General features: G+C 31.8%; 1 protein-coding gene across 1 annotated transcript in view; it reads left to right on the top strand.

Annotated features, from left to right (window-relative positions):
• The first annotated feature begins 6,710 nt into the window (after nucleotides 1-6,710).
• The window catches only part of Vps25 (vacuolar protein sorting 25), a 31,516-nt gene continuing 25,080 nt past the window's right edge, over nucleotides 6,711-13,146 (top strand). Inside the window, exons 1-2 of the mRNA XM_067276535.1 lie at nucleotides 6,711-6,942; nucleotides 12,247-12,392. Of these exons, the coding sequence (XP_067132636.1) occupies nucleotides 6,893-6,942; nucleotides 12,247-12,392 (196 nt within the window). The 5' untranslated portion in view covers nucleotides 6,711-6,892. The remainder of the gene's footprint in view (nucleotides 6,943-12,246; nucleotides 12,393-13,146) is intronic.

Raw genomic sequence — 13,146 nt, forward strand, 5'->3', positions numbered from 1 at the left:
GTATTGCTAATTGATCTTTGTCAATTCATTATATTAATCTACTGATTATTATAAATGTCTATTGTTTTTATCACATTCGATAAATCAGGGCTGTGGAGTCGGTAGATTTTTACACGACTCCGATTCTGACTTTTTCTTACGATTCGACTCCGACTCCAAGCAAGGGCACACTTGTTAACAAAGTAGGCCCGAAAATTCTGACGTCATCACGTGACCTCAGAATATTAGCATTAATAAATGCTAATAGCGATAGAACGTAGAAACTTTTTTATTCCAAAGCTAAAATATGCCTCTAAGTAATGAATCAACACGATAATTTTTACTTTACTGTTGTTATATTTAACAGAGGAAAAGTGTAGCGATAGTTCAAAAAATGATCCCACCCCAAATTTTTGCATTTTTGGACTCGGAGCGCCTCGAAATGTCGAGATTTGCAAAAGATTTGGTTTTTTTTTCCTGTATGTACGAATGTTAGACTGTATGGGAGGCACGATTTTGAATCGGAGTCGGATGGTTTAACACAGGAGTTATTAAGCTTGAAAATGGTAGAACTATGATTAGTTCTACAGTTGGTTCACATTCTAACATCCGTTTGCACTTCCCGAGTCCAAAAGAGTAAAAATCTGAGAAAGTAATTTTTTGACCGACCGTCATTCTTTTCCTTTGTTATAGGCAGTGATGATATTCGGCGGGTTCGCACAGGTTCGGCCGAACCCGTTGTTAAAATTTTCAGTTTTCCGAACGGGTTCGCCCGAACCGTTGTTAAAGTTTCCGAACGGGTTCGCCCGAACCCGTTGTTAAAATTTTCAGTTTCCCGAACCTTGTTAAACACACGGAACATTTCTCAGTGGGTTTGTTTTTTTTTAAATATATTAAAATATGCGTATTATACTCTGTAATACTACTAAACTAGAGCCTTATACTCCGTTTGTACCGAGCATTTCAATCTAGATTGTGAGCAAGGTCAGGGAGTATGTCTTGGTGCGATCTCTCTCGACCGTTTCAATCGAGGTTTAATCGCGATCGATTCAAGAGAGTTCTTGATCCAGTCATAAGAGAGATCCCAGAATGCCACGCGCGCGAGATAATACAAGATGGCTGTCGAACACGTGTCGGGCTGTGGACAGCGAAAGAAAAAGTATAATGTATCTCGAGAGATGATGACACGTGTGTATTTCCATAAGCGCCATTTCGCGGTAAAGATTACCCCTGCCTAAAGAAAAAAAAGGTCGACAGCCCTAAAATATTATCGTTATCTGCCCTTCACCCATGGCTCGTTACGTTCCAAGTACGCCACTGATTGTTAGATATACGGTTGCAAGAAAAGGTATTGTATTTATTTTTATTCAAAACTTCCATTTTATTTGTCGGTGATTGTCAAGGAAAAATTTTCTGCTAGCGAACCCCTTGTTAAATATTTTGAATATCACCACTGGTTATAGGCCTATACTGTATAACAGCTGTGAAAGTAACAATGACAACAATTCTGAATATTTAAAAAAAAAAAAAAAAAAAATACAAAATAAAATGATTTTAAAAAATTAACTAAACTAACTAAATTAAAATTTGACACATCTACCAAATATATAAGTTCACATTTATTGACTCGTTTGATGATGGCATTGGTATTTCGTAAGCGTGTACGAATAAAAATAGTAAATACATTCTTATACAAACAAATTAGTTTAATAAAAATGTTGTACAGTACATAATATACGAATATATTGGGTAATATATAAGTATACAGATACATTAAACTAAGTCGAGAATGAGAAATATAACATTTAGACTGGTAAAAAAGAGGTTGCTTATTTTGCCACGTTGATTAATTTATTATTTTTCATCTCTGTTATAAACTGAATTACTCCTTACAAAAAAAAAATCACTTCTATTAAGTCAGCATTCACCGAAGTTCTTAAATCATATTTAATAATTTTAAGAGCGGAAAATAAACACTCTACCGAAACTTGGTTGGTGACAATGCCGTGACAATCAATGTTGTATTTTGGATGATGTCCGGATAGTGCAGTATTGCCGTTTTAACATCCAAACTCGAAGAGTGGTCGATGTGATTTATTTTTTCCGGTGCATAATAAATATCATCTTCAAATTTTGTAAGATTTTCTTTTCTGTCTGTTCTCATATTAGAACTCAAGCTTAATTTTGAGGGTAAAGATGGGTCTTATAAAAAAAAAAATAAATAAAAACTAGCGGATGAGCCAGATGTTGCTCACGCAAAAAGTAACAATAACGAAGATTAAGATATTTGGATTATAGCCGATTTTATCCGATTCCACTGGGTGCAAGAATTAGGTCCTCTCTCTTCCGAGACTTATTAGAGAATTTTTAGATGGGTCTAAGAGTATGTTCGATTTTTCACAAAAACGCAAAATACCGCATCTAAAATAGCACGGTAGAAACGGAGTCCTTCGGGGTAATTCTTAACCTTCTCCCTCTTTCCCCCGCGAGAGGAATTTCGAAAAATTCCTTCTTAGTGTACGTTCTTACGATGTATCTTAACTGTGTACCAAATTTCAACTCTTAACCGTTTGAACTCTGAGGTTATCATTATTATTACAGTACAGTAGAGCGTCGTTAATTGGAACGTCGGTAATTGAAATGGCCGGAAAGTGGAACGATTTTCAGTCGGACTGTGTCGTGCTGAATCGAATGTTTTTGATACTAAATTTACTTCTAAAGTATAATTTTCATGTTTTTTATATTCTTTAATATATTTATTTTGTTTGTACAAAATGCAGAAATAATTTTTAACGATACGATAGCCTCGATGATTATTATAAAAATTTTCGTTAGGCTTAAAATCGACGAAAATTCAACACGAAGCGACACGCAACGGAGAAAAATTCAACAGGAAGCGATACGCAACAAAGAAAAATTTGAACATCGGACAGGCTAATATATTTTTTCGTACATAATCGGAAATTGGAACAAATCACTACTTGGAACGACCCCAGTCCCCAATTGGTTCCACTTATCGACGCTCTACTGTATTATTATTATTATTAACCCATCTCGATTATATTATAAGCTTGTTAATGCTAATAACGAGCAAAATATTCATGAAGTCCGACTACACTGGAGATATGACGCACGACCTCTTCTATGTCTCTACCCTGTCGACCTTTAATAAAGAACCAAAATTTAATAGCATTAATGCCCTTTATACACACGCTACTGTGCCAAATTTTGTTTCTTAAACTTTACTCGTTCCGAGATATTGTTTAATAGTTCAGAGCAGAATAAAGAAATTAAACAAATTAGACGTTCGGTCGAAATAAGCAAACTAGGGTTTTCAGTTTTCAGCATAAAGTTGAATCACAAAGCACGCTTCGGGAAAAACGGCAGAATGTCGATCTCCTGTGCCATGGGAGTCTCGTGCTCTACACCCCAGCCATGTCACGAAGTCACGCGGCTAGTTGGGAAGGAAAGCAGGAGGTGAAGAAAGTGACGTCTGAAATCCGAAGGCAGTTTTCATGCAATACCGCCCAACGTTTACAGATTGAGAATTTTTAATCGACCGACAGAAAATTCGGAAAATTTTTTGAGGTGACATTTTCTTCATTTCGATCTTGTTTTTTCAGTGGGCCGAAGCATAACAATTTTGATATGACAGAACCTGTGAAATTTTGTTTAAACAATCGCTATAAAATCGCTCGTTTTAGTCGGTTCCTCACTTCTAATTTGCTAACGAGAAGTTGATTGACATTATTTACACAAATAAACATGTTTTCGAGACAATTTAGAAATAAATATTCCCAGAAAACTCCAGCAACGAGTTACCTAACTTTTCTGGCAATATTTGATGGCGCCATCTATTATGATATTTTATTTTAAAAACATTTTATATCATTAACTATTATAAAATAGCAGAAAGCTTAATTTTGAGGCAAGGGATGGGTTTTATAAAAAATTGTTAATGCTAATAACGAGTAAAATCGTCATTAAATCTGACCGAATTGGAAATACACACGACTCCCATTATCTCCTCACCCTCGCGACCTTTAATCACCAAAATTTAACATCAATTCCCTAATACACAAACCACCCTGCAAAACTATTCACAAAAAACACAAGAGTTATTCGGCTTTTTTAAAAAACTCTTTCCGCCCCGTAGCACTAAGAGAGCTTTAAGCAAGCCCATTATGAGTTCGGCCAGCAGACCTACAATGGGGTGGCCGGGTGGCGAGGGAGGGGTCCGACATATCCGGACGGATTACCCCCGATAAATACGTTATTAAGCTTTAAAAAAAGTGAACAAAATCTTGCCTCCCTACACACAAACATCCATACATACAGAAGAATCCCCCGAATTTTTTTGCATTCCTCGACGTCTATGGACTCTGGAACGCTAATCTCAGTTTACTTCTGAGCTAATTTCACTGTCAGTACGCTCAGCCTGTATACTTTCGTCCGAGCGCCACGCTCATTGGCGTTTACTTTAGAACTATGTGACGTCATGTTTAGCGAAATCGGTAAGCTCGGAGTGCTAGCTTGTTCGTTGTCGAGCTTTGCGATAATTCAATATGGCTGCTCCCGTGAAAAAATTACTTTCTGTACAAAGTAATGAAAATGGAATTCTTTTTGGAAAAATAAACGGCAGAAAGTATTTTTATTGGTAAATTTCAATTATTTGTTGTATAAAATGTTTACAACGGTCTTTTTTTATTGTAAGGTTCAATAGCTTTTTTCATAAACAGATGCGAAAAAAATTAAGTTCGACTAGTTGTTTATGATTAAAAGTGAAGTTCGCGTTATACGCGTTTGGAATCTTCAGAAACGTTATGTTCAGAGCATTAAATAAATCGTAAAGAAATGAACAGCATTAATAATAATCCAAAACTACATAAGTTCGTATACTCGAACGAATTTTTACTTACATATGGGAAATGACTTCTCAAGAAATTGCATCATTTTAATACCATTTTCTCGTTACAAACTAAACTTATATGATGACAGAGTAATACTTATTTCTACTGAAGTAAGCTGCTGCTTCTTTAGTTGATGTCTTAATGGCCATATGCATTTCATCAATAGAGCCTCTAATTTCAGGAAAACCAGATTGGGTATAAAAATTCCATTATTCTTACATCATCCTGCTCTGTAATGGCCAAGAAATTATTTTTTTCGTTTTCATTTAACACTAAGAGAATTAACAACCTTATTTAAAATATTCCACACAGTCCGTCTAGACCAGTGGTTCCCAACCGGTGTTCCGCGGAACACTGGTGTTCCGTAAGCATCTCCCAAGTGTTCCGCAGATTTAGTCGCAAATCGGAAAGTGTACAATCGTATTCGAGCCGCCGAATATCAAAAAATTAAAATCATAAAATTTTCATAAACTTAAATATATATGTACGACTCGTACTTACGGAGTGTACTACTGTTTCGAATAAGATAAAGGCAACGATAAAAACTGAATGAAATATGTAAAAAACATCAGGCACAAGTTTCCCATTAAAGTTATTTAGATATATTTTTTCCTGTCTTAGAATTGGCGTTAATAATACGAGTAGAGATTTTGAATAATAACTGCTCAATTCTAATAAAATAACTGATGACAAGCTTATGTATTTCATATTAACTTAAGTAAGTGTTCCGCTAAAGAAAATTGCTCACAAAAGTGTTCCGCATTCTAGAAAAGGTTGGGAACCACTGGTCTAGACATATTAAAACGATCGCCAATACCCTTAGAGAAAAGAAAGAAAGAAAAAAAATGTTTTGTATTTAATATCAATTATTTGTTGATTTTAAACTCTGTTTAGTTACACCATAAAAGAGCAACGTCACATCCACTCACTGGGTAAAACAATTGCATTAAATATGTATTATATATAGCCTATGTATAATCTGCTATTCTCTTATATACTGCATATAATTTCATATATTGCTTCGTATAAACACATCTGAATGATTCTTGATTTGCCAATGCCCATAGGCAGCATAAAAAGCTGCTTTTGAGGAGAGACAGGTCGTCTTCCAGAGCAAGTAATTTTTCCGTGTCTAAAATTGGGTTTATTTTTTTAAAGGAGACTTTCAAAAGATTCTCTTGTAAGTCTAAGGTGCTGTTTAAAATCGGTTGGATTATAAAAAGGTACAGTCTCTTCAATAAAAGTTTCTATCTTTTTTATTTGACTTTTTTTTTCTTTTTTCTTCTTTCATTTTTTCTACTATTATATCCACAATAAGATCATCCTCCTCTTATTCGGAATCAAGTAGTTCTATCTGTAACGCAACATTTAAAATAACAGCGTTGACAATATTATTTGCAGGAAACCGCCATATTTCCTATTAGCGTTCGCGTTTACTTTCCAACTGGACAAGCAAACACGAATACACGTGCTAATGACGTCACTTCCGGTGTTCAGAATTAGCACTACTAACTCAGAAGTAAACGCACCCATAGTCATTAGATGACTGTAGTCAATAAATAGAGCACGTCTTTTTATATCTCATATCCTATATATTAATTATTACATATAATATTCAACAGCCGGAACAGATGTATTGCTAGTTTTTAACAACCGGCACGAAAACGCCCCGTATCTATGTATTACTATTAAATTATAATATAAAAATATTTCCGATAATTTATACCGAATTTAAATGTATTATAATACAAGAAACCGAAATTCATCGGAAAAGTTAATCGTAAAAATCCCAATAGAAATATTAAATGATTAAAATAGTGACGTAAGAGGGCGTCTAGAGGGCTAATGTTAGGTTGCCAAGGCAACAATAACTGATTTCTCATGGCTGAAAGTGTGTAATTCCTTAAATAAAATTTCATACGCTTCGAAACTAAGATCACTTCTGAATGTTTCACATTGAACGTTGTAAGTAATAACATTTCTTGAAAGGGAACGGCAAGAAAATGGCCGATTTCGAGTGGCCTTGGCAATATAATTTTCCTCCTTTCTTCACGTAAGATTATTATTTTCTACGTCAAATAGACTTTAAATCTATTTATTTATTATATTTTTTAAATTGCGATATACATTTGGAGTTTTATTTATGCAGATAACTCAGATATTTGGTAAAATAAGTTTTCAAAAAGATTTTCATGTTCATTAAGTTTTCAAAAGATTTTCATGTTCATAAGGCAATATCCAATGATGTATTTCTGTCAATGATACACCTTTTATGGTTCAAATGCAGCTACGAATGAGGCGGTCGGTGCCGTAGACCGTACTTGTAGGAGTAAAGAGTCAAAAGGAACTAATAGTCTAAATGTGATGTTTTGCCGGGCACTAGTGCCCAGCAAAACATCACATTTAGACTATTAGTTGGAAATCCTGCTCGTTAAACACGTGACGGGCTTGACGGGGTGCGTTAACTCGACTCCGGTTGCATTGCTTGTGTCTTGCGAGCTTTTAACTGTCTCTAGTAAAGTTGAAAACAGTACTGTTTTGAGAAATAGTTCCAGATTTTTTTTCACTTTTAAATTTTATTTCATTTTTGAGGGTCTTCATAATTCTGGATAAACTGATTCTGGGGAATATCTTGCAAAGAGTTACGTATGGATTGTTGGTTCCTTACGCCTGTTTTACTCCTATGAGCATGGTGTAAAGCTCTGATAAGATCATGAAAGCCTCGTTCGGAGCTTCGTTTGTACCCGTTTAGTTAATTAATATTTATGTTTTGGTTATTTTTGATGGTTATGTAATTTATTCATTATATTAGTTAATGATAGACAAAAAATAAAAATTTTCTATTTTGTCTATTAATTTAAAATTTATTTAGCTATAAAACAAAATAATATTTGTATTATATAATGAAATAAAACTTTTTATATTTAAATATGGTTTAGAAATATTTTTAAAAATCTTTTCTATTTTTATTTCATTTACTTCATCACTTGAAAATCTCTTAATTATTTTCTCAAATTTGTTATGCACATGTTTTCTTGTTATTTTTCAGATTAAATTTAGTTTGTGTTTCAGCCTTTTAATTAAGCTTAAATTTTCTCTGGACAAGTGAGAAAAAAAGTCAGAAGCTTATGGATATCAAAGTTTATAAGCATCTGATTTGTGGAAGTTATAGCCAGTTTTCATTAGATTGATACAGAATATATTATAGCCAAAATATATTGTTAGAAATTAGCATTCTGTGTATGTTGGTTTTTGATAATTATCGGATTTTAAGGCATTTTAGTGGCACGTGCAATTTGACCACAATTGTAATCTTTTACATATCTAAAATAAATACCTTCTATAACTGATAACTGGCGTGAAATATTTATAAACTGGCAAACGTTTTCGCTGCCCCTCCTGGGCTCTTCCTCAGGCCAATTTTTGCTGTAACTGGATTCGATAGTTTTGAGGAAGAGCCCAGGAGGGGCAGCGAAAACGTTTGCCAGTTTATAAATATTTCACGCCGGTTATTGGTTATAGAAGGTATTTATTTTGTTTATACAACCCGGTGTGGGAGAAGCTTTAGTTTTTTACATATCTGTCTGAGACAAAGCTGTATGCCGAATTTTGCAGTAATCGGACAGTTTATCTGGACATATAACATTTTTTCTCAATGAGTGTATACTGTTTAATCAACATAAAAAAACCTCTGTCAAAAAATAAAAGAGCAAAAAGATGATATTTAAAGAATAAAGAAAATATTTAAAGAAAACAAAATATTCATTTTATATTTTGATTCTGTGTGTACCGCCCTTGTAATCCAAAAAATGATTCTGGTAGACGATCATACAGCAATGGTTAGGAAAATTTTCGTTTATTTAATCAAATGCATTTCGAGTTTGTTTATCTCCCAACTCCGTTAATAAACAATACAACAACAGAAAAAACATCCTTAAAAGTGTTGGAACAGTTTACAGACTAGAATGCAACTGTCATAACCCGAAAATTTACATTGGTGAAACTGGCCAAATATTAGAAACTAGAATTAAAGAACCTGAAGCTGCTATCCGCCTTACACCCACACAATAGAAAATAATTGTCAAATTAATAAAAGCAATATCAAAATTTTACATTCTGAGAAAGATCCATACAAACGGAAATTTAAAGAACACATTGAAATTAGAAAACACCCTAAAGAGCATCTTATTAATATTTCCGATGGTATGACAATCCCCAATGGTACAAATTAATAGAGGACACCTCCATATGCTAAACATCGTTTAAAGCACACCCCAATGTTCGGAATGCCAAGAATGTATTGGATAACATTACAGCACTTGTCAGTAAACTGTAACACGGTCAAGACCGTGTTACAGTTACTGCCTTCTTAGTTTTTACTCATCTTCACCCTCATTAGGAACAATGCACTTTCACTGCAAATGTAAGTTTTTATATAAATAATCTAAATTGAATAACTGTATATATTTTTTATCAAATTATATTAAATCACAAAAAAATTTTTATGTTATAGAGAATGTAATACACCTTTTGTGTTAAAATATAGAAAAATATTTTAAAAAATGTACCAACATATGATATGTAAGTTTTATGTTGTTGTATTCCAATTTACGTGATGTTTAATATTGTCGGAAACCTTACCATATTTTGTATTCTTTGACAGCACTGAAGAGGGTTGGGAGATAAACCAACCCGAAATGCATTTGATTAAATAAATGAAAATTTTCCTAACCATTGCTGTATGATTGTCTACCAGAATCATTTTTTGGATTACAAGGACGGTACGCACAGAATTAGAATACACAGCAACCATACTTACTACGTGAATATTTTGATTGAAAATACTTGCATTCTGCAAAAAGAAATTATAGTTAAATGATACAAAACATTGTTATTACAGATCAGTATATTCTTTGTGAGTGAAGAATTAAGAATCACAACTATGACATATGAAGGAGTAAAATATCTTAAATACAAAATGAAAAGTAAACTTTGAGCATTGATAACAGTGTAACAAACTTAAAAACCAAGAAATTTTATACAAGTCAACAACAAACATGGAAATAGGTCAATATAAAGACATGACTATAAGGTCTTAATACATTAAAAATATATAAACTGTTATTTAGCAACACAGCTTTATATGAAAATTTTTATTAAAGTACTTGTAATAATGTTTTTTTTTCCCACTTATTTTATTTTTAGATCTTATATCTAATTTTTTTAGGTCACATTTTTAGAATATAGAATCCTCCAAAAGTAATAGAATATTATATAATTAATTTAATTGTTTTATTGAAAATTTATTTCAAATAATTAAATATCATGCATAAAAATACTTGTATTATAAATATTTTCAAATTTAATTAAGATCTGTAGACATAGAATATGATGATAAATTAAGTCACATATAATGATATAGATTTTAAACGTTAAATTTCTGAATTTAAACTAGTTAAATTTTGTCTATTTGAAAGTTCAAAAACTCTATTTCTGCTTGACACTCATGTGGAGAGCATAACATCTTACTTATAAAGCAATTTAATTTTGCAAATTAGTTTGTTCACTTCCAGAGCAATTTATTTTGCTCTGGAAGTGAATTTTCGTGAACTTGATATATGAAATTGGAAGAGCAATGCTAATAATCAATAGTATTGATATATTAACTTGATGGATGAAAGCAAATAATGCTTTACAGCAAAATGACTATAATCAATGAAAAGGATAGAAAATGTTTGACGAGTAACTATTTTACTGCATAAGTAATGGTTCCATGTTTGTTGTTATCACTAATTGCTTTTAAAATTTCAAATCTTGTGACTGAGAATGGTTTGGATTTTGTATTTTCCCAAATTTTTCAATTTATGATATGGCAAAATTCAAGAAAACTGTCATCATCAGACTTTATTCACAATATATAAACAATCCCAACAGAAAATAAGTATAAGTACAGACATCTTGCATTGACAACTGTGTCATGGTTTCATACCCCATTACATTATTTTTTACAACACAGTGAGTTTGTCTTATTCCATAGAACTCTCTGATGTGAAAGCAAAGTTTCAGATTTGGATCACTCAAGCTATCAAGATTATTTTTAATGACCATCAAATAAGACTGCTTTGTATAAATTGAATTTATAACTCCATTTTACATGATTATATAAATTGATTTCCATTTTTTATTATTTGAATTTTTTTAGTCACAAAGTAATTATTCCTCAATTTGAATTATGATTGATATTTTCTGATTGGAAACTTTGAAAAGTTTGACTAGTTAATTTACAACTTCAATTTCTAATTCAATTTATTATAATTTTTTTCAAACTTAGCTTAACAATAACTTATAAATTTATAATTATATTTAACTTATTTTTACTATCATTTTCTGTTTTTTTTACTCTTTTAGATGCTTTTTTCATCTTGCTTAAACAGTACATGCTCATTGACAAAAAACATTATACATTCAGATGGTACTGTACTTTGAATAATAAATAATTTAAAAAAAAAACATTTTGAGTTTATAATTACATAGCCTATATAAAAAATGATAGGTTAAATTATTTTATTTAAATTATCATTACTTTTCACATAATACAATATATCATACTATCCTTGATTTTAAGATGCAGTTTTTTAAAATCCATCTTATATTTCACATCCGAGACAACAATTGGCTATCAACGGGAATATATTATATGGATCAATAACAGATGTAAAGTCTGTAATAATACTCCAACAATAAATGGAGGTATTCACAATAGGAAGTTTTTCTAGCTTTTAGAAGAGCTACATTCTATGAAATCTATAAACTATACCTATTCCAATGGAACAATTTATAATTCTTATTTAATCTTTGTTGACCACTTTATTGGTTGGTATCATCTTTTTTGAGATATTTTTAAATTATATGATGACTCTGGTTCCTCTCTCAGTAAATTTTGATGATCAGTAAGTGTTGATCTGAAGAAGCTTTCTGTTAAGATGTTGGCTTTTGCCATAATACCTGTTCTAATGAAAAATAAAATCAGAAAAATGCTTTTGTGACTTTTAAGAAAGTTACAAAAGTTGGTATAACAAACAAGAAAAGCTATGAATTGTGAATATCACTGATGTGGTGCATCTGAACGTGGAAGTAAAGCTATTAAACATTACCTGTTTTGTGACATTCGTATTTTCTTTTAAAGGTTGCTACTTAACAAAATTTAGTAAAATCATTTTTCAACCTAAAAAAATCTTAAAATTTGACTTCAAAATCATGATGAATCTTAAAATTTAAGAAATATGGTAAATGCAATTAATAAAGTACATGCATTTTTACAAGAATTCTAAATCATTAATTATTATACATTCTTTAGAATACAACCAAATCGTGAAACTAGAACAAAACAACTTGAAGCTTGGAAAGAACTCATTGTTAGGTACTACAGAGTTCACAAGAAATATATTATGGATCTTACAGAAGCACAGTCTAGTCCATTATTTAACAATAAAGATATTGAACGTATCCTTTTTTAATTTATAATCATTTTAAAATAATTTTCTTTTGAATAATTAGATTCATAGATTTTTATGTTTATTAGACATTTTAAAAATATGATATAAATATATTGGATAAAATGAGCTGTTCTCATTGTATGGTAGAGCATTGATTATCCAAAACAATTCAGACTGGGGTTGTTCGTATAACCGATCATGTACGAAAAAATATATTAACCTATCCCGTGTTGAAATTTTTCTCCGCAGCATGTTGCTTTGCATTGAATTTTCATGTTAAGCCTAATGGAAATTTTTTAAAAATAATAATCGTGGCTATTTTATTGTTAAAAATTATTTCTTTATTTTGCACAAAATAAATATATTGAAAAATATAAAAAAAAAACAAATTATATTTTGGAAGATAATCTAGTATCAAAAACATTCTGATTCAGCAGGACACACATTCCGACACAGTCCTCAGAAAATCACCACACAAAAGAAGCAAAACTCACCACTCACAATGGGAAAAAATGCATTGTTCAAATGGTGGCACGTCTTTAAGTACTTTCTCATAGTCGTGCCAGTGCTACCAGCTACCAGCTACAACATGCACACCAACAAAAATAATATTGGAGTAGCCAAAGACATAGTCAAATATTGCAGTGCCACAGCACTAGCGAAAATTTGAATTTTCCGACAGGAACGTGTTTAGTTAAGCGATGTTTTGGTTGATCGGTTTGGATAATTGATGCTCTACTGTATATAATTTTAGATATTTG

The sequence above is a fragment of the Centruroides vittatus genome, unplaced genomic scaffold, assembly GCF_030686945.1.
Source record: "Centruroides vittatus isolate TY-2023 unplaced genomic scaffold, ASM3068694v2 contig_1159, whole genome shotgun sequence".
Taxonomy (NCBI): Eukaryota; Metazoa; Arthropoda; class Arachnida; order Scorpiones; family Buthidae; genus Centruroides; species Centruroides vittatus.